At 36.0% G+C, this 18,440-nt stretch overlaps 1 protein-coding gene across 4 annotated transcripts in view; it reads left to right on the forward strand.

Moving 5' to 3' along the window:
* Sema2b (Semaphorin 2b) overlaps nt 1-18,440 on the forward strand; it is a 484,623-nt gene that overhangs the window by 98,521 nt on the left and 367,662 nt on the right. For 3 of the 4 annotated variants that reach the window (XR_010951199.1, XM_067774324.1, XM_067774326.1), the window contains exon 2: nt 12,551-13,792. Coding sequence is in view for 3 of the 4 variants with exons in the window: in XM_067774324.1 (XP_067630425.1) it covers nt 13,606-13,792 (187 nt within the window). In the remaining variant the exon portion in view is untranslated. The remainder of the gene's footprint in view (nt 1-12,550; nt 13,793-18,440) is intronic. The other variant, XM_067774325.1, reaches the window with a different exon arrangement.

The following is an 18,440-nucleotide window of genomic DNA, read 5'->3' on the forward strand; positions in this document are numbered from 1 at the left end:
CTTGCAATGCTACTTTGGTTTGTTGTGTATTTGTACTCCTTAATCATATACATAGTTAATATCTAACAACGTTGATTTATAGAAACATTTTTTTTTACATGAAGCAACTTTATTACTTGGCGGCGTATTCAACTTGTTTAAGAATTTTATAACAGCAATATTCCCTGTATTTCCACCTCCAACATTCAAGTCCAACCCCATAACCTGACCACCACATCTAACTTGTACTCTTCGTACTACATTTGCACTTTCTCTGCTTGATATTTTGTATGTTTTTTTTTATTTTTGTGTGAAACAGTCAGCCTGATGTAATGCAGTCAAATACATGTAGACAATGTTAACTCCCACAAAACATAGAACGTTTGCAACATAGCAGCATTCGACGGCATTAAAAACTTTTTTTGTAAACCCATTAAAAGGCTATTCATCAAAAGTTTTGACATTGCGCTTTCGTTGCCTGTTTGCATCCTTCACTGACTCGGTTGCCTCGGTCCATCTGGTCTGGTCGTCTATAATATAGTTAACTCTTATATAACAGAGAGCCAACATGAGTACTTCAAACACCATACAACTCAACTTCTTGGCACTTTGCTTGACTTCTTTTATGCACGTTTTTGTATTTTTTTTTCTCCATTTGCTTATGATTCGTCAGTTGGGCGTTTGGTTTGTTTAGTAAATAAATAAGTTTGCTTTGCAAACAATCATAATTTGCTGTACATTACACTTAATAGGCGCAATAAAAATTTGCTGGAACATGCTGTGAGGTTTTACATTGGAAGGTATAATTTTGTTTTTATGTATTTCTGTAAACAATTGGAAGCAAGTTGAATATAATTTGATTTATATTTGCGACAAAAGCACGTCTTGAACTTATGATAGATGTTTGACGGATCTCTAAAATTACTTACGTTAAGTTCTTCGTTTCTTTAATGATGCAACGAATGGCGAAGATTATTTTTTTTTTTTTTCTTATATGAAGTAAGGCCCGCGTGCATTACTTTCATTTTTAAGGCGTCAATTCCGCACCTGAAAGGACATGACAAAATCTTAGTCAACGCAATGAATAGCTGAATCTTCAGAATATTACATTTTCCATAACTAAGGAATGTGAAAATAGACAATTGATTTCAATTCATTAAGTCGCGGATGAGTACTGAGGTTTGTAATACGAGTACTCGGGATTGACGGTTAGGCTCATTGAGCATAAAAAGGTAAATGATGGAAAAGTTTTTACAGCAATAATGCTTCAAAAAATCATATATTATAGATATATCTGTTGGAAAAAGAAAAGTTTTTGTCTAAAAAGACCTTGTTTTCAAACATTTTTGGTTAACGTTGTAAATTCTTAGAAGAACACGAACTACTTCCAGCCTTATCATCGAACCCGCAGACATTCTTATGAGCTTCGCTATCTATCCACTTTACTCTCCTCTGTCTTATTATCACTCTTCTTAATCTTATCCTAACCACTTTGCAATTCGTCTCTAAGTGTTGCATTTTGTGCTGTTCCTTTATACACCATTAGGTACATACTAACATCTGTATGTTTTCAATCCTAAGTTGTGGAATATTTATAGGCGCGCTCGCAAGAGCGTTGTAATATTGGACTTTTAGTAGTGCTTTTATAAGCTCATATTGCTTTTTTTTTTTTTCTCGGACGTTGTGGCAGCGCACTGACCTCAAGTGGCCCGATGAAACCAGCCTAATCCTGTTTTTTGTTTTTTTTTTTTTTTTTGTATCCTAATTCTTATTTATGTGTTACTTATAATTTTTTTGTTACCGAGTCTATGAGAGGCAGTGGCTTCTTAAGCGCCGAGATCTAAAACCGCTCAGCTACAGAGAAACTCATCAGCTGAGAAATATAGATTCACAAAATACAATAGACTAAAAGTATAAATATAATTTTTTAATTTTTAAGAGAAGATAGAACCGTCTTTTTTATGGCAAAGAGCGAGTCCGAAACATCAATTATTCTCGAGTGAGAATTATAATCTTCACACAAAAATAGAAAAGGTTCGTGTAGTTGGAAATTGCTTCTGCATTGTTTAAGAATTATAGGTTTATTATGCCTTGAAACTCGGCATGGAACATTCAAGTTTACTTCTTTCAATAGAAATGGGCTTGAAATCGATCCATTTAAAAGTCTAGCCATAAATAGTACACCTAGCATTTCTCTACGACTTGCAAGGGTAGGAATATTTATTAGTTTTAATCGATTAGTGTAAGGAGGAAGATTATACGGAGAGTCCCATTGAAGATTTCTAAAGGCGAAAAGTAAAAACTGTTTTTGAATTGATTCTAGTCTATCTACATGAACTTGATAACGCGGATCCCAAATTATCGATCCATATTCTAATATCGGCTTCACCAATGATGTAAAAAGGGTTTTTGTAACGTAAGGATCACTAAAATCCTTTGCCCATCTTTTCACAAATGCTAAAACTCCTCTCGCTTTATTAACTGTGGCATTAATATGAGGGTTGAAACTAAGTTTGCAATTCATTGTAACTCCCAAGTCGACAAAAACATCAACGCTTTCCAGAGTTTGGCCATTAATTGTGTAGGAAGCTGGCTGTATGTTCCCACGTGAAAAACACATAGATTTACATTTTTCTATGTTGAGAGGCATAAAATTCGCATTACACCAAGTAACTAAACGATTAAATCAGCCTGGAGTACAGAACGTTCTTTAACCGACGCGTATGACTTAAAAAGTTTTACGTCGTCGGCATACATTAAAATTTTAGAATATTTTGTAGTTGTGGAAACATCGTTTATAAAGATCAAAAACAGAATAGGACCGAGATGGCTGCCCTGAGGTACACCGGAGGGAACATCGATGACATTCGAACAAATTTTTTTAAAAATGACTCTGTGAGTTCTACCGCAAAGATAGGAGGAGATCCAGCGAGTTAGTCCAGGTTGAAAACCAAGCAATTCGAGTTTATAAACAAGTAATGAGTGGCGTACTTTGTCGAATGCTTTGCTGAAATCAGTGTATATAACGTCGGTATGATGATTGTTTCTAAATCCATTAAAGACGTGAGTTGTAAATTCAAGCAAATTGGTTGTGGTTGATTTGGCTCTACAAAAGCCATGCTGAGAACTATCTATCAATGTAGAAATCGAAAATGTAAGGTGATTAGTAACGATTGCTTCGAAAAGCTTAGGGATAGCGGAGAGCTTTGTTATTCCACGATAGTTTTCAATAGACGACTTGCTTCCTTTTTTATGGAGTGGGATAAGAAAAGATTCCTTCCAAGCCGTCGGGAAAATGCCATTTTTTAAAGAGAGGTTAAACAGATCAGTAAGGGGCTGGTAAATGTATTCCGCACATTTTTTAAGAAACCAATTTATACAATTGTTTTTGTTATTGATATTAGAGAAATATTACAAAGATTACAAACGGCGATGGTTAATAGGACATGTTTTTGAATTTCCCTTCTTCATCATGTAGCTTTTCAGGACCTGAGTATTGAATTCGAAACCTCCAATATTCATACTTTATACTAGTGTAAAGGCAGATGCTTTTATCCACTCAGCCATTTCCCATAAAATAAAATATATTAAAAAAAAAGGTAAAATAATATAAAATTAAATTTAAAAAATTAAGGACCTTTTTGTATGTAGGCTATTATGGATCCATGTAGCGAAATTAAAAAACCAGGTTTTTGAAAATTTTTCACTTGATGCCCTGGGCATCAACCTGGTTTTTTAATTTCACTACATGGATCCATAATAGCCTACATACAAAAAAGTCCTCTAAGAACAAATAACTGGATTAGCCCATAATAAAATAAAAAATTAAAATAAAATAAATTAAAAGAAAGTTTAATAAAACAATATACATATAATTTATATAAAAATTGAAATCAAATATTACCATTTATAACATAAGCAACCGCAGTAGGTATGTATGCAAAAATATATCCCTTGACGGATGTTGACCCCACACTTGCACTGAAAACGTTACCACAACCTTTACTCAGTTTTCTTGTACATTTTCTGGGGATCCTGATCTCCTGGCAGATTTCTGCTTCACCCCTGTAGGGGTTAAAATTCTTATCATATTTAAAGAACAAAGTCATTTATTTATTTGCTGTTTGAATTTGTGGTAAGAATTACAAAAAGCGAGTAGCTCTACAATACGTTTCAATTTGACATTTTCAATCAGACGTCAGATATGCCAGTCTATCTCACGATAGAAATACGAGCCAGATTAACTCAGTTGAGAACTAAAAGCAGCGTAATTTAAAAAAAGGGCAGCTTTTATCAGTTAACGCAGAAAGAAAAGACCTCAACAGACTGCACGAGCGGATTCTTTCACAAAACAACACAACTAGCAAAACAATGCGTCAACTTTAGCTGCGCTCAGCTAGGAACGCTGCAAGGATAAAAAATTAGCAATCAGCCTGCAGGACACACAGCAGTCGTTGATGGCTAGTCAAAAGAACAAAGTGTCGACCGGCTGTCAGAAAAAAAAAGTGTGCAGTAAAAAGTGTGTGCCGTGCACTGAAGTGTGTATAGCGATGCCGGTTAAACGTGTGCACGCTGCGATAACAGTTTCTTGCTTGGTTGTTTTTGTTGTTAGCTCTGCTAATGCTGCAATTGCAACACGCCTCTTGCTCCATACCACCCAAACTCTTGGCTTCTTAGCAAAAAACATTGTCCTTGCCATTGTGCCGTAAACTGCCGGTACCAGTAGTCAATTAACTGATAATCAACTTTATATAGTTGCTTGTATATATATAATTATATAAATGTGTATGTGAATGTATAAGTGTACATGTTTTTTATTGCTAATCCTTGCAAACAAGTAAATGCGTTGTAAAGCAAATACGAAAAATATGTGCAGCAGCAGGATGCACGCACAAAGCACTGTACAACTTACCCAGCGGGAAGGTAAGCGAAGAAAGCAGTGTTGCAAGGAAGCAAAATAAGCACGCGACTTTCACTTGCGCTAAGCTGATTGCCTTCCTCGTCGCTCATGTCGCTCGATTCATTATGTAGAAAACTTACTTTTATCCAAGAGGCATGGCTGGATGGCTTAGTTTGTCGAACGGTGAGAACTTGATTGCTGAACGTTTACATTTGCGCGAATGATGCTAAGATGGACTTAACAATAAACATTCGTAATGAGTTGTCGATGGGTTGGGTGTTGGTAAGGGTGAGTGTGAGTGAGGTGTTGCCATGCGAATGTTTATTGTACGATTGTGTTATTGTTGCATGTTCGGCATGGTGCTGGTTCCGATGATGGGGAAGGTGTTGCGTGCAGTTTGGGGTGGATTATCCAGGGAAACGCAATAAATGCTTATAATCAACAAAAAAGAGGGAAAGTAATTTCGAAAGCAGTCGCGTTTTGCACGTAACTAATCAGCAGCAACTTTCAGCGAAAAAAAAGCATCGCAACGCAAGACTCAAATGGTGGCAGAAAAAGATTTGTAACATACGGTATTGTTGTAGTGCACATAATATGCTGCAGGTGGCTATTTCGATAAACTATAATATGTAATAATTAGCGGCCACCGTGGTGTGATGGTAGCGTGCTCCGCCTATCACACCGTATGCCCTGGGTTCAACTCCCGGGCAAAGCAACATCAAAATTTTAGAAATAAGATTTTTCAATTAGAAGAAAATTTTTCTAAGCGGGGTCGCCCCTCGGCAGTGTCTGGCAAGCGCTCCGATTGTATTTCTGCCATGAAAAGCTCTCAGTGAAAACTCATCTGCCTTGCAGATGCCGTTCGGAGTCGGCATAAAACATGTAGGTCCCGTCCGGCCAATTTGTAGGGAAAAATTTAGAGGAGCACGACACAAATTGGAAGAGAAGCTCGGCCTTAGATCTCTTCGGAGGTTATCGCGCCTTACATTTATTTTTTTTTTTATTTATAATATGTAATACAGAACATACTTCGATTGCAGATAAAAGTAAAATAGTTGGGAGACGAACAGAAAACCAGTAGAGTCGCTTTGTCATCAATTGATTTTATGATAAAATTGTTTATGTCCAACCATTAATTGCCTTTTGACTTCAGTAGAATGAATCGCTTAAAAGTGCTAAAAACATTGTTTTTTGTTAGCTTCTCTGTGACAAAATTTTGGGCTCGAATTTTGACAGGGAACAATTAAGAATAGTCCGGAACTACTTGTAAACCAATTTATTTATTTATATTTGTTTCTGTTTCACCTCGGAACAATTTGGGGTTATTCGACTACTTTGGCTCTTTTTAGGGATTAGTTTTGGGATCATTCGAAATTGATTCATAACTACCACTGTATTGTTTTCAGAATATGAGGAGATATAAGGCGTTCATTAAATAGGATTAAGTAGACCTTACACCTAAAAGTCACAAAGTCTGATTGTAACAATTACAGAGGTATCACCTTACTCTCGATTCTTAGCAAAGTATTCTCCACGATCTTACTGTGCCGAATTCAAGAGGCAGTGCACGGAACTCTAAGAGAAAATCAATTTGGCTTTAGACAAAACCGATCCTGTTTTGATCTAATAAATACCGTCTGAATGATTGTCGAATAATGCTGTGAATACAGAACATCAGCTTATTTACTTTTTATTGACTTTAAAAAAGCTTTTGATAGCCTCGACAGGAAATACATTTGGGAAATACTACGAAAACGAGGGATGTCCAATAAAATAATTAATATTATAAAGGCAATGTATGCCGAATTTAACTGCCGGGTCAGTCGCGATGGGTGCCTCTCAGAACACTTCGAAGTTAAAAGCGGGGTACGACAAGGATGCATACTATCGCCGCTCTTGTTCATCTTGGCATTAGAAGAGATTATGAAGAACGCACAAAATGGTGGACACGGTGTACAGTGGACGCCTTTCACTCAGCTAGGGGACTTAGAATATGCAGACGATGTCTGTCTGCTAAGTCGCAGAAATACTGACCTTCATCACACTTTAGAAACTGTCAACACACATGCAAAGGAGGCCGGACTAAGCATCAATACAGCGAATACCAAAGTCATAAGATGCGGCTATAGTATTTCATATAGGCCATTAATGCTTACGCTTGACGAAAATGAAATCGAAAGTGTAGAGTCCGTTTTTTATCTTGGTAGTATTGTCTCAAATAAAAGCGATGCAGATGAGGACGTTTAGTCTCGCATAAACAAAGCAAGAATGGTTTTTGGGCAACTGACAAGCGTGTGGAGGTCCAGTCAAATATCTTTAAAAACGAAGCTTCGACTGTTTAACTCGAATGTTAAATCAGTACTGATTTATGCTTGCGAGAGGTGGAAAAGCTCAACTTTAATTCAGAAACGTCTACAAGTTTTTATTAATAAATGTGTGCGCCGAATCCTCAAAATTCGATGGCCGGAAATAATTTCAAATGACAACATATGGTCTAGAACAAATCAACCTAAGGCTGCCACTGAAATAACCAAGCGTAAATTGTTGTGGATTGGTCACACTCTCAGAAGACCTCCAGTAAATATAGCCAGACAAGAACTGGGATGGAATCCACAAGGAAGGCGACGACCTGGTGCACCTGCGAAAACTAGACGCAGAACTGTGGATAAAGAACTCGAAGACGCAGGACACATGTGGAATTATATCACAAGAACTTCACCTAACAGAATAAGATTTAAGTCGGTGGTCGAGGCCCTATTCTCCAATAGGAGTTGACGAAGATGATGATGATGACCTGCCGAGCGCAGGACCCGAACACAGAACGGGCTCAACCGTTTTTAGCTGCAGCTCGTACTTCCTATACCTGCTGTTGCTGACCTGACTTATAAGCATGTGACGGCAGAATGCAGTGTCTAGTTAGTATAGCCATCGTGAGCCTTAATATTCTCTCTTCAGAGATATAAGCCACTTTGTGAGTCTAATATCGTAGGTTTTGCATATGATCTTAAAAAATTTGCAGGCCCGCTTTCTTGTCCCAGTCTTTCCTGCTTGATGGATCATATGCAGCTCCTTACTTCTTTTAATTTCTCCTAAACGGATTGAAAGTCTGTTGCCGTTTTAGCGAGCGTTGCACCCTCCTTCGTCAACTCTCTCCTTCCAATGCTTCTTTGTATTCCAGAACACTTCTTGATGCACCACAGTATCCAGACTTTAAAAAATTGTATTCCCTTTAGATCTTGGGACTGTTATTTGTGATAACATCATCGGAACTGAATAAAAATAATATGACATAGCGCAACATAAGATATCATAACCTTACATAACATAGCGCAACATAAAATAGCATATTCTTACATAACAAATGAAAGCATAACCTTATATAACATAGCATGACATAAAATAACTTAAGATAGCATAAATTTACATAACATAACAAAAAAGCATGACATAACATAACATAGCATTATTTAGTGTGACATAAAATAACAATATAACTGACATAACGTAACAACATAACATATTATAACATAAAAAAGCAACATAATATAACATAGGGCAATGAGAAAAATGTAAGAAAAATTTACATGACATAACATAACATGAAATAATAAAACACAAAATATTAGCCTATATAGCTAAATAATTTCTATCATCGACGTAATGCAGTGCCTTTATGAAAACAGTTTAATATGCATACAAACCAAAAGAAAAGAAGTAAATTAACATATATTCTAAACAACAAACTTACTACTCAATTAACATTTTCAACAAAAATTATTTTTTTTTTATTTTCACATTTCACAGTGCCGCATTTTTTATTTAATTCTCTTCACCAGTTTTTAACAACCAGATTTTTTACCCAATTAAGAGATGAGGTTACTTAAAAATTCCCTTTTGGTTTAAAAATTTATTTGTTTGCTTTGAGTTGCATTTTGTAAGAATTCAAAAGCCACAATGAAGTAGTCAAATCACCTTACTCTTCTATCTTTGTCTGGACATTGAGATTGGCTGAAGAAAATGCTGCGGTAAATTCTTGCAACTGAGTTGCATTGTTTGTAAATTCTATGAGGAAGAGTAAAAGAAATCAAGTGATATGGGAAGAAGTTAATAGGCTTGAAATTTATGTAGGGGAGAATATGTTGACCTGCTACTCAATAGTTACTTAACTTGTAAACGATCGATGGCTAGTTAGTTGATTGTACGGTGATGCAATACCTAAGTTGAATAATGTATTGTATCACATATCACTTTGTTGATTCAATAAACTCCGAAACTACTTATCCTATTGGCTTAATTTATGGTTTGAAACGAAGACTTTAAAGGCGAAGGTGCCAGTGCAGATTGCGGATGAGGATGAGGAGGAAGAGGTCGAGAACGAGGATGAGAATGAGGATGGGGATGGGGATGAGGTTGAGGATGAGGATGAACATGAGAATGAGAATGAGGATGAGGATACAGATGAGGATGAGTATGCGGATGAGGATGAGAATGTGGATTTCCTTTATTATTAGCTGTAGTCTTCCATGTTTTTTATACAAATTAAAAATTCTTACTGTTTTACTACAAATAATTTGAAGAGCTCGGTCACTTTATCTTTTTATGCAAAATTTTTTCAAACAGTGGCAAAATCTTTAATTTCCTAAACTTTGATCAACATTTGCTCTCATCTAAAACAGATCCAAATAGCTACAAGTCGTTGTGTTAAATTGTAGCTCAACACTTTAAGCTGCTGGCTTCCATCATCAACTTAATAAAAATTGGTTCTCTTTCACACCAAAGCTCCATAAAAACAAGTTAATATCAGAATAAATTTGCAACAAATTAATATGTTTTACCTACGCTGCAAAGCCTTGACATTGTGGCACTAAATTGATATTAATTCGGGGTTAAAATAACGTCTCCAAATACACACAAACCTTCAAGCAAATAAGAACGAAATATAAAAAAGCAAGCTACATTACTGCAAACTCAACCACAGCTTCAACGTCACATCTTCACTAAATACATATGTAGTGGATATGCCTGCGCTTGAAAGTGTGCTAAACGTAGGGCTGCTTTACTGCTTAGCAACACCTTGACGTCACTGCACACCTTTCGCGCACAACAAAGCAACTGTTATGCCAGACGTGTCTGTCTCGTTGTCTATCTAAATGTCTGTCGTCTATGTGGTATAAGACCACTCGTGTGCCAGTTGCAACATTACCGTCTATTCGTTTCAAGATCCTTTTGCTGTTTTGCCTTTGTGAATTGGCTGATGCCACATGGCACTGCGGCATATGAGTGACTTATGTCTGGCATATAGAAAATTTACCAGACCACATACATAGATATACTTATACCAGGGATTGTAAATTATTTATGTTTGCGCAAATACGGCATGCATTATTTGATGCATGATGATTAGAAAATTAGGGAAGAAAATAAGACGATTTGTTAACAAAAAGTTATGGAAATAATATTGATTAGTTATCGAAAAATTATCGATTTGTTATCGGAAAAATATCGGTATGATATCGGAAATTTATCGATCTTTCGATAGAAATTCGATATTTTTTTGAAAAAATTCGATCTTTTTTGATAATATATTGATTGATAATCAATAACTTTTCGATAATAAACCGATAACAAGTTGATAATGCACCGATAGTATACCGGCATTCTTCCAAAATAGTTGTAATTGATAACAAGCAGATATTTCGTCGGTCACCGTGGTGTGATGGTAGCGTGCTCCGCCTGCCACACTGTATGCCCTGGGTTCGCACCCCAGGCAAAGCAACATCAAAAAATTAGAAATAAGGTTTTTCAATTAGAAGAAAATTTTTATAAGCGGGGTCGCCCCCCGGCAGTGTTTGGCAAGCGCTCCGAGTGTATTTCTGCCATGAAAAGCTCTCAGTGAAAACTCAAATTCCTTGCAGATGCCGTTCGGAGTCGGCATAAAGCATGTAGGTCCCGTCCGGCCAATTTATAGGGAAAATCAAGAGGAGCACGACGCAAACTGGAAGAGAAGCTCGGCCTTAGATCTCTTCGGAGGTTATAGCGCCTTATTTTTTTTTTTTATAGATATTTCGTCGATAACAAACCAATAATATGCCGATAACAGCTTTTTCGTATTAATAAAGGAGGTTTTCGAACCCGCTAGACGATTCCAAAATAGTGCTTAAATGATCCCGAAATAGGCGCTGATATTATCCCCTATTTATTTTGAAATGGTATTGGGATGATATCCAAATGAGTCCATAACAAACTCAAAACAGTTCCCAAAAAGACCTGAAAGAGTCCGAAAATGACCCAGAAATATTCGTGAAATAATTCCGCAATTTTCCTTAGAACATTCCCAAACTTATCTGGAAATAGTACCTAGAACAATCCCGAAGTGATATCCAAATAGTCCCGGAATTTTCCTAACATTATCTCGCAATAATCCCAAATATTCCGAATGAATCAAAAAAATCGAAACTCAGAAATATAAAAGTCGAATCCATTTATCGATATCCTTTAAAAATACTGTTCAATAAAACTTATAGCAAGTACGATCCCTGTTATGTATTTAACAATGTATGAATGAATGGACAGAATAAGTGCGATAAAGAACAAAAAAAAAAAAACGAAGCCCGAAAACAACAAAACCAAAACTTAGACGGAATACGTCCAGGGATGCAGCATAAGATGAATAATAAAATGATGTGGAAAATTTGCAACATTGTAGGGAATAGTAAAACCACACGCAAACACAATCTTACATAAACGCACACACACACATCGATTGTGAAAATCAGCCACGCTGCTCAATCGGCTTTCCCATAATTGGCAACGAAAACTTGCGAAGCATAAGAAATTGTGAAAAACGCAGAAAATTTGCTAAAGGGTTAAACCAGTTGGTTTGTTGGTTTGTTATTAAAGTTTTCATCCTTAGTGTGCTCAGCAGACAGGATTAAAACAACTTCATGGCATATGTATGTGTGTATTATTTGATATATGTATGTAAGTATGTTGGTGTTGGTGTGCAAATATTTTGTCATGTTTGCACACTCATTCGCACAAACAAGCGTTTACCTCACCCAACAACGTTGACTGCACTGCCTACGTCGACATTGACACTGCGCTGCCATTGTAAGTGATGTGTTTCCTCTGCTAGTCACTGCTTGTTGTTGCACTAGCTCTTGTATTGGCTCAGTCACTGCCATTGTTTACCCTTGAACATTTTAGCTTGACTTTGCTGGTGAGTGAGTTTTTTTGTTTGGTGTTTTTGCATCAACACTATTGTAACTCCGCTTTTGATTGTTATATTTGTTATTGTAGTTGTTGAAGGAAATCATATTGCCGTAGCGCAGCGCGTAAATGCGAGCAACGAGCAATAAAGTGTTTCATAGAAAAAAGCGACCTGTTCAATAAACGTTTTTTGTTTTTTTGCATATACATGAATGAAAAGTTGAAGGCTTCACGCTAAGTAAAGTGTGCATTGAAAAAAATTATTGCAAAAAAATTGCATTTACTTTTTGTCTGAATACTTTTGGGAAATTTAAAATTTTTCACGAAGCAGGCAAATATCCCACGTTCAAGCGCAGGCGCTAAGCTTACACTCATTTGTTTTAACAAAAAAATTTTTTTCTCCTCACAATATAACGTTATTCGCTTACTAATTGCTACTTTTTTACTCTCTTTCGCTCTCAGTTTAGATATGGCCTCTCACGCATTCGTATTTTAGTGCGCTCGCACAGCATCGTATCGAACACCTGCATACAGTTAGCGAGCAGAAAAACGAGCAACGAATTGAATGCTGACGACGTTTTTTGTTGTGCGTGTGCTTTAAATGCCGTTAGGGAAGCGGAAGCGCAAACTTTTAGCTCAAGCTCGTTGCCTGCTTCCGTTAAATTTTCTGCACCGTTTACCGTTAGCGGTAAGCAAAGTCACTTACGCTACTTCGTCACCGAGTACAATTTCGCCGCATAAGCAAAGGATTTACAATTGAGTGAACTTCGTATCGTATATTCGCTTTACGCATTCGGCGTGTCGTTGTATTAATAGTCGCGTTCATATTTATTTAAAACAAAATTCTAGCGCTCAGCAAATTCAGTTCGTGTTTGCATTTCGTGTTGTGCGGTTATCAATTAACGGTTGATTCGCGTCAGTCATATTTAGCGTTAAAGTAAGCGAACGAAATATGTTTTCACGGTTTTGAAATCCAAAAAACATTGCATACAAGTGGCGTAAATTTGAAGTATACATAAATATAAAATTTTAGTGTAGAAAGTATAAATATGCATTTAATAAAATGACATATCAACATTGACAACGACACTAAAAATAACACGAATCAAAATAAAGAAGTTAAATTAAAAACACATCGTAATATTTGCGAACAAAGCTCCCTGACGTTGCAAACTAAATAAAAAGTTAGTAGAAGAAAACAACTTATAAAACTGCGGCAAATGTTGTTAAAACAACTTGTAGTTGCATGAAAAAAAATTTAAATCAAAAACCTATAAATCACTGAAAAAATATGCTCAAACCCAATCTAATGTATTTGATAAATGACTGAATAAATGAGTCACAATATATTCAAAATACTTAGTGAATCAAGAAATACTCATGTCAAGCTACATAGTGAACTTTTAAAAGTTGCAAACTGGTTAAAAATGTTGAAAACCAAGTAAAGTTTGAGTGAAAACATATACTCAAAAAAAAAAAAAAAAAAATTATAAAATAAAATAAAAAAATCTTCAAAAATGTGCTCAAAACACAGCTGCTGGCACTTTGGTGCTGCATGGATAACGCGTCGGTTACTCACAGCACTGCTGATTTTATTTATTGTGGATTATGCTTATTCGGATTATGAAAACACATGGAACTTGTATTATGAACAGCCATGCTGTTTAGGATCAGGCGGTGGGCATCACATACGACATCATAGAGGTGAGTGTAATTAAAAAAAAAAAAAAAAAACATAGGCCCTCAAATTTTAGACCCAGAAGAGAGAGACATTCTAAGGGCCTTTGGTGCGGTGAATCTTAATACGGTGTCAGAAGTTAAAAATTTGTTCGGATTTTATAGACAATTGAATTTGAAAATATTAAAATCACATTTTCTGCTATTTTCACTACGCTTTTTTGTCACAAAAACTCATTTTTAATAAAAAACTGCATTGAAAATGCACTATTTTCCTTGAAAATATAGCTCTATTTTTTGAAAGTTCTATTTAGAAAATGAGACATCGTTCGTTAAATTATATTAGGTTTTTCGATATTTTCTCGATATGAAATTTGTTCACAAATTTGAAGCATACTTTTGAGCATGTTAGCCACTTAATGGCTGCCTGCATGTGTGTTCAGCTAAGGATGCATTTTCGAAACAAAGAAATATTAAATTAATAAAACAAAGAATTGAAGATAAAAGACACTATATCAACTACCCCACCTCCTACAGCATTCCAAAGCTTGTAGAGGAAAGTCTGCCTGAAAATATGCTACGCATATTGCTTTTGACTGCAGCGATCAAAGAAGTAGAATTCAGAAATGTTTATGTAAAAATATCACAAGTAAATATTAGAAAAATTGGAAAGGTGTTTGTGAGAGAAATGGTGCCGCTTTCAAACGTTGTATGCAAATTTTTGGTGAAAACTAGTTTTTGTGGTAAAATTACATATAGAATGACGCTGAAGAATGTGATTTTAGTAAGAGTTTCTCGAAAAAAAGCTATAATGAAAAGTCTGATTAAGAACTCAGATTAAGCAATGGGAGCTGCAGAACTGCAAAAAGGTCAGGGGATAAAATATTTACCAAGAAAAAATGAAAAAAAGGGTACAATATATACGGAAACTAGAGTACAGAAAATAATATTTTGAGCAAAATCTATTTTACCTGGAAATAATCGAGACGTATATGCGGATTTCGACTAATTGACCGGGAGCGGAGAAATAATTTGTAAACACTCGAAATCCCTATAGAAAAAAAAATTATTAAATTTCGTTTATTCTAATTAAATGAAATCAGTTAGATGAAACCAGTTTCACTTGGAATTAGCTAATTTTTTCCTGACTGGTTAAAGAAAAAGTTGATAAAATATATTAAATACATATTGGAATGACATGCAATGTTTGTAAATATAGAGTAATAGTTAACATTGAACAGGTTTGAGCAGTTTCTTGGCCCTATTTTTGAAAGACAGGAATGATATGATCATTCGGAGTTCACAGCAAGGTTAAAATTCGAATGTTCTATGTGCTCTTCTTGTAACTTCAAAGAACATGAAAAGACTGAGGGAACAAAAATAAAAATTTGTGCCTGGAAATAAGCAAAAAATGTTTGTGTCATCGGTATGTTGACATTTTGGTTATCACAAAATTGTGCATTGCTAAGCATAGTATGCACCAGATTAATTTACCAGCATTGTTAATTTACACACAAAAATGCAAATTAAATAAAACTTGAAAATTTATTGCATATTTATAGGCGGCAAGCTACTTTTTTTCTTCTCTGCGATCTTTCAAATTCTTTGCACAAAGATTTTCTCTGGTTGTCACAGAACACATGAAAATTTTGAGTAAATTAATTTACTATAAATTTTACTATTTAGTTAACTCTTAAACGGCACTCTATGCAAACTTTCTTTACGTGAGATCTTTATTGACAGCCTAGATCAATTTTACCAAGCTACAAGATTTTCCGAAATTGCTTGATTATGCTGTACTGGCCTTCATAGCAGTCAGGAATGATAAATCCCACGTTTATGTGGGAAAAGTTCATTTTGTGCACCGACAAATAAATTTGCAAAAGTCCGCTCCTAAAGTTGATGCTTATTTTTTGTACAGTTTCAAGGGGATTAGGGGAATTAAAGAGCTTATCAAGGCCAAAAAAATGACTTATCGAATTTAAACATCACACCCCCTCAATATCGCCTTCCAATTTAGGGTTGAACTTTTGCCAAGGATCTATGTAGAAATGGCTATTTAATTTAATAAAATATTTCCTACCATAAGCGCCAAATTTTTGGCTAAAGACATATTTGGAAAATCTTACAGTTTCAGAGTAATATGCTAAAGAAAATATATGAGTTTTCATACTAAAGCATAAAGCAACATCATATCATTGCCATTCCAGCAAAATTGACAATTCCAGAAAGCTTTTGCACAAACTTATATATATTTGTTGCTTAAAATTTAATTAAAATTCTCAGTAGTGGAGGGAGTAGGGTCTGCGGCATACTCTGCTGATCCGGAAATAAACAGATCCTACAAGCTGCAGCGTTTTTCAGGCAGAAGTTAGAGCCGTAACTAAAGCAGTAGAAACACTGGAAGAAAATAACTTAAATTGCAGCCACGATAGCTATTATATTGCCATTCAAGCTACAATTAAGGCATTAATCTCGCATAGCTAGCACAGCATCAAAAAGTGAGCAATAGTGTAAGCAATCCCCGGAAAGAATGGGGACAGGGGGAAGCATATATCTATATTGGACGCCAGGGCATATGGGAATAAATGAAAATGAAAAAGACGACGAACTAGCTAAAAAGGCCGCATCCCTCGAAACTTGCTCCATAGACGTCCCAATAAGATTGCGCGAGATTAAAAGAAGGCGAAAGGTGCATAAACGCGGGGTTGCAAAATGTCGAAATTCATGTGTAGGTTTTACAACCTTAGTCTAAAAAACTTGCTTCTATCATTAAAAGGAGAAGATTGTAGACTCATGATGGGTATTCTGAACGAACGGAGGAAAAAACCCGTTTTTATTTGTTTGTGTATACGTGTTGTGGTCGTGCCCTGTGTTTGCCAGGCTAAAACTCCAGCTATTAGGAGCGATATGGTTGTAAAATCTAGAAGTAGCAAGTGACATAGAAAAAAGCTTCTAGAATGTGCAAAGAGTTATTTTAAAAATAGGTCCTGGTTTTTGATAGGGTTTTTCATTTTGGTCCTTAAACAACCCTCTGGTAACACTACGGAATCATTCAGTCTATGTGAGGTCCTCACGGATCGGCCAGTTCAACCCAACCTAAATTTCCAGTACATTTTCGTTATTGCTGCGCTTACTTTTTGATGTTTTGTATCCTAAAGTAGAGCCCGAGCGGTGCCAAACTTTTGGCCGATATCGTTACCGTTTAATCCCCTGCGGAGAAAATAATTAAACAAATTAAATAATAGCTTTACAAAGACATCTACATAGTCCAGCGAAATAAAACGCATTGGCTACGCTGGCTAGGTTATGTTATGCTAATAAAAGATGACGCTCCGGCTGAGAAAGAATTTTTATCGGAAAAAAATGGCCCCCACTCCGCTAGAAGGGCCTGGTGGAAAACAATTTAAATTACAGTTAGCCCAACAAAAAAACGACTCTTGCACTTTGTTGGACTCCCATAACCATTTAAACGGTTATGCGCCAATTAGGTGAGTAAGTAACAGGGAAGGGTGACAATGCACTAAGAAATTTCATACTGCACTGCCATTTCTTTTTCTGGCTTTTAGGTGAGCTTAGGACATGTGATTTGAAATGTTGTTTCGAGGTCAAAGACAATATATGTAATACGTAGGTCAAGAAACTCCACTAATTGGTGTTTGGCTTTAGATACGGCTTATGGCTCTAGAAAGCTTAAAATGTTGCTGTTATTGTTTCAACGATAAAATTACTCTGGAAGGGCTTTGGGAGTGCTATCCGAGGTGATTGATATACATTAATTACGTTCCGCTTACTACAGCTATTGAGGTATCAGCCCGAAAAATTCGAGTACGATTTGATATAACCGCGTTAAACCTTATATGCCATCCCAACCTACCCCTAGCACGCTACGAAGTTGCATTCAACAACACCTTGGGAAAGTTTCGAGCTCCGTTTTTGAAGCTTTCCTAATTTTTTTGAGTATAAATTTTTGTAGCGCAACTCCTTCAAGTTTAACAAAATACAAGATATACATAAGTCTTTCAGAACTCTCACTGAATTTGGAAATTTGTTTTTCGAATAGATTCTCCTTCAAGTAAACTGCGAAAATCTTTTGTAAGTGGAAGAAAATCTTACACACTCTTTGGAAAAAAATTTTAAAAAATTATTGTGATATATGAGATCTATAACTTGTACTTATTGTTATTACTAGGCCTGGAAGCACTGCGATCTTTGGGCAGATCTATTGTGCATGCCTTTTCAGCCTAATTTTGTATCTGGAGGCTTTTGATTTATCTAAGTACCTCTTCAGGCTTTTTACTGCATATCACATAGGGATTAAGAGTCACACCATCTATATGGGTGAGTCTCTGCCTAGCCAGAGCGACAAATTTGCAGAGAATGTGAACCGGCGTTTCATCATCCAGCTCACAGAAACGAAAAATTTGGATATCGGATAGATTTAACTTAGGAGATATCGTAGACAACAGTGTCCGTATAGTACCCAGATATATTTCTTAGGTCCTCCCTGCTTAGATGAATGAGTTTGGCTGATACATTCGTTGACGGAGGTATCAACAGTTTCACTTGTCTTTGCCCTGGGCAGTCAATCCGTTGACGTCTGAATTGTTTAGTTTCCCCATTTACTTATAGTTTCCCTGGTGTGTGTTTTTTGTGAGTCCACAAAAGGGCTCTG

Source organism: Eurosta solidaginis, chromosome 3 (genome assembly GCF_040869045.1).
Source record: "Eurosta solidaginis isolate ZX-2024a chromosome 3, ASM4086904v1, whole genome shotgun sequence".
NCBI classification, from domain to species: Eukaryota; Metazoa; Arthropoda; class Insecta; order Diptera; family Tephritidae; genus Eurosta; species Eurosta solidaginis.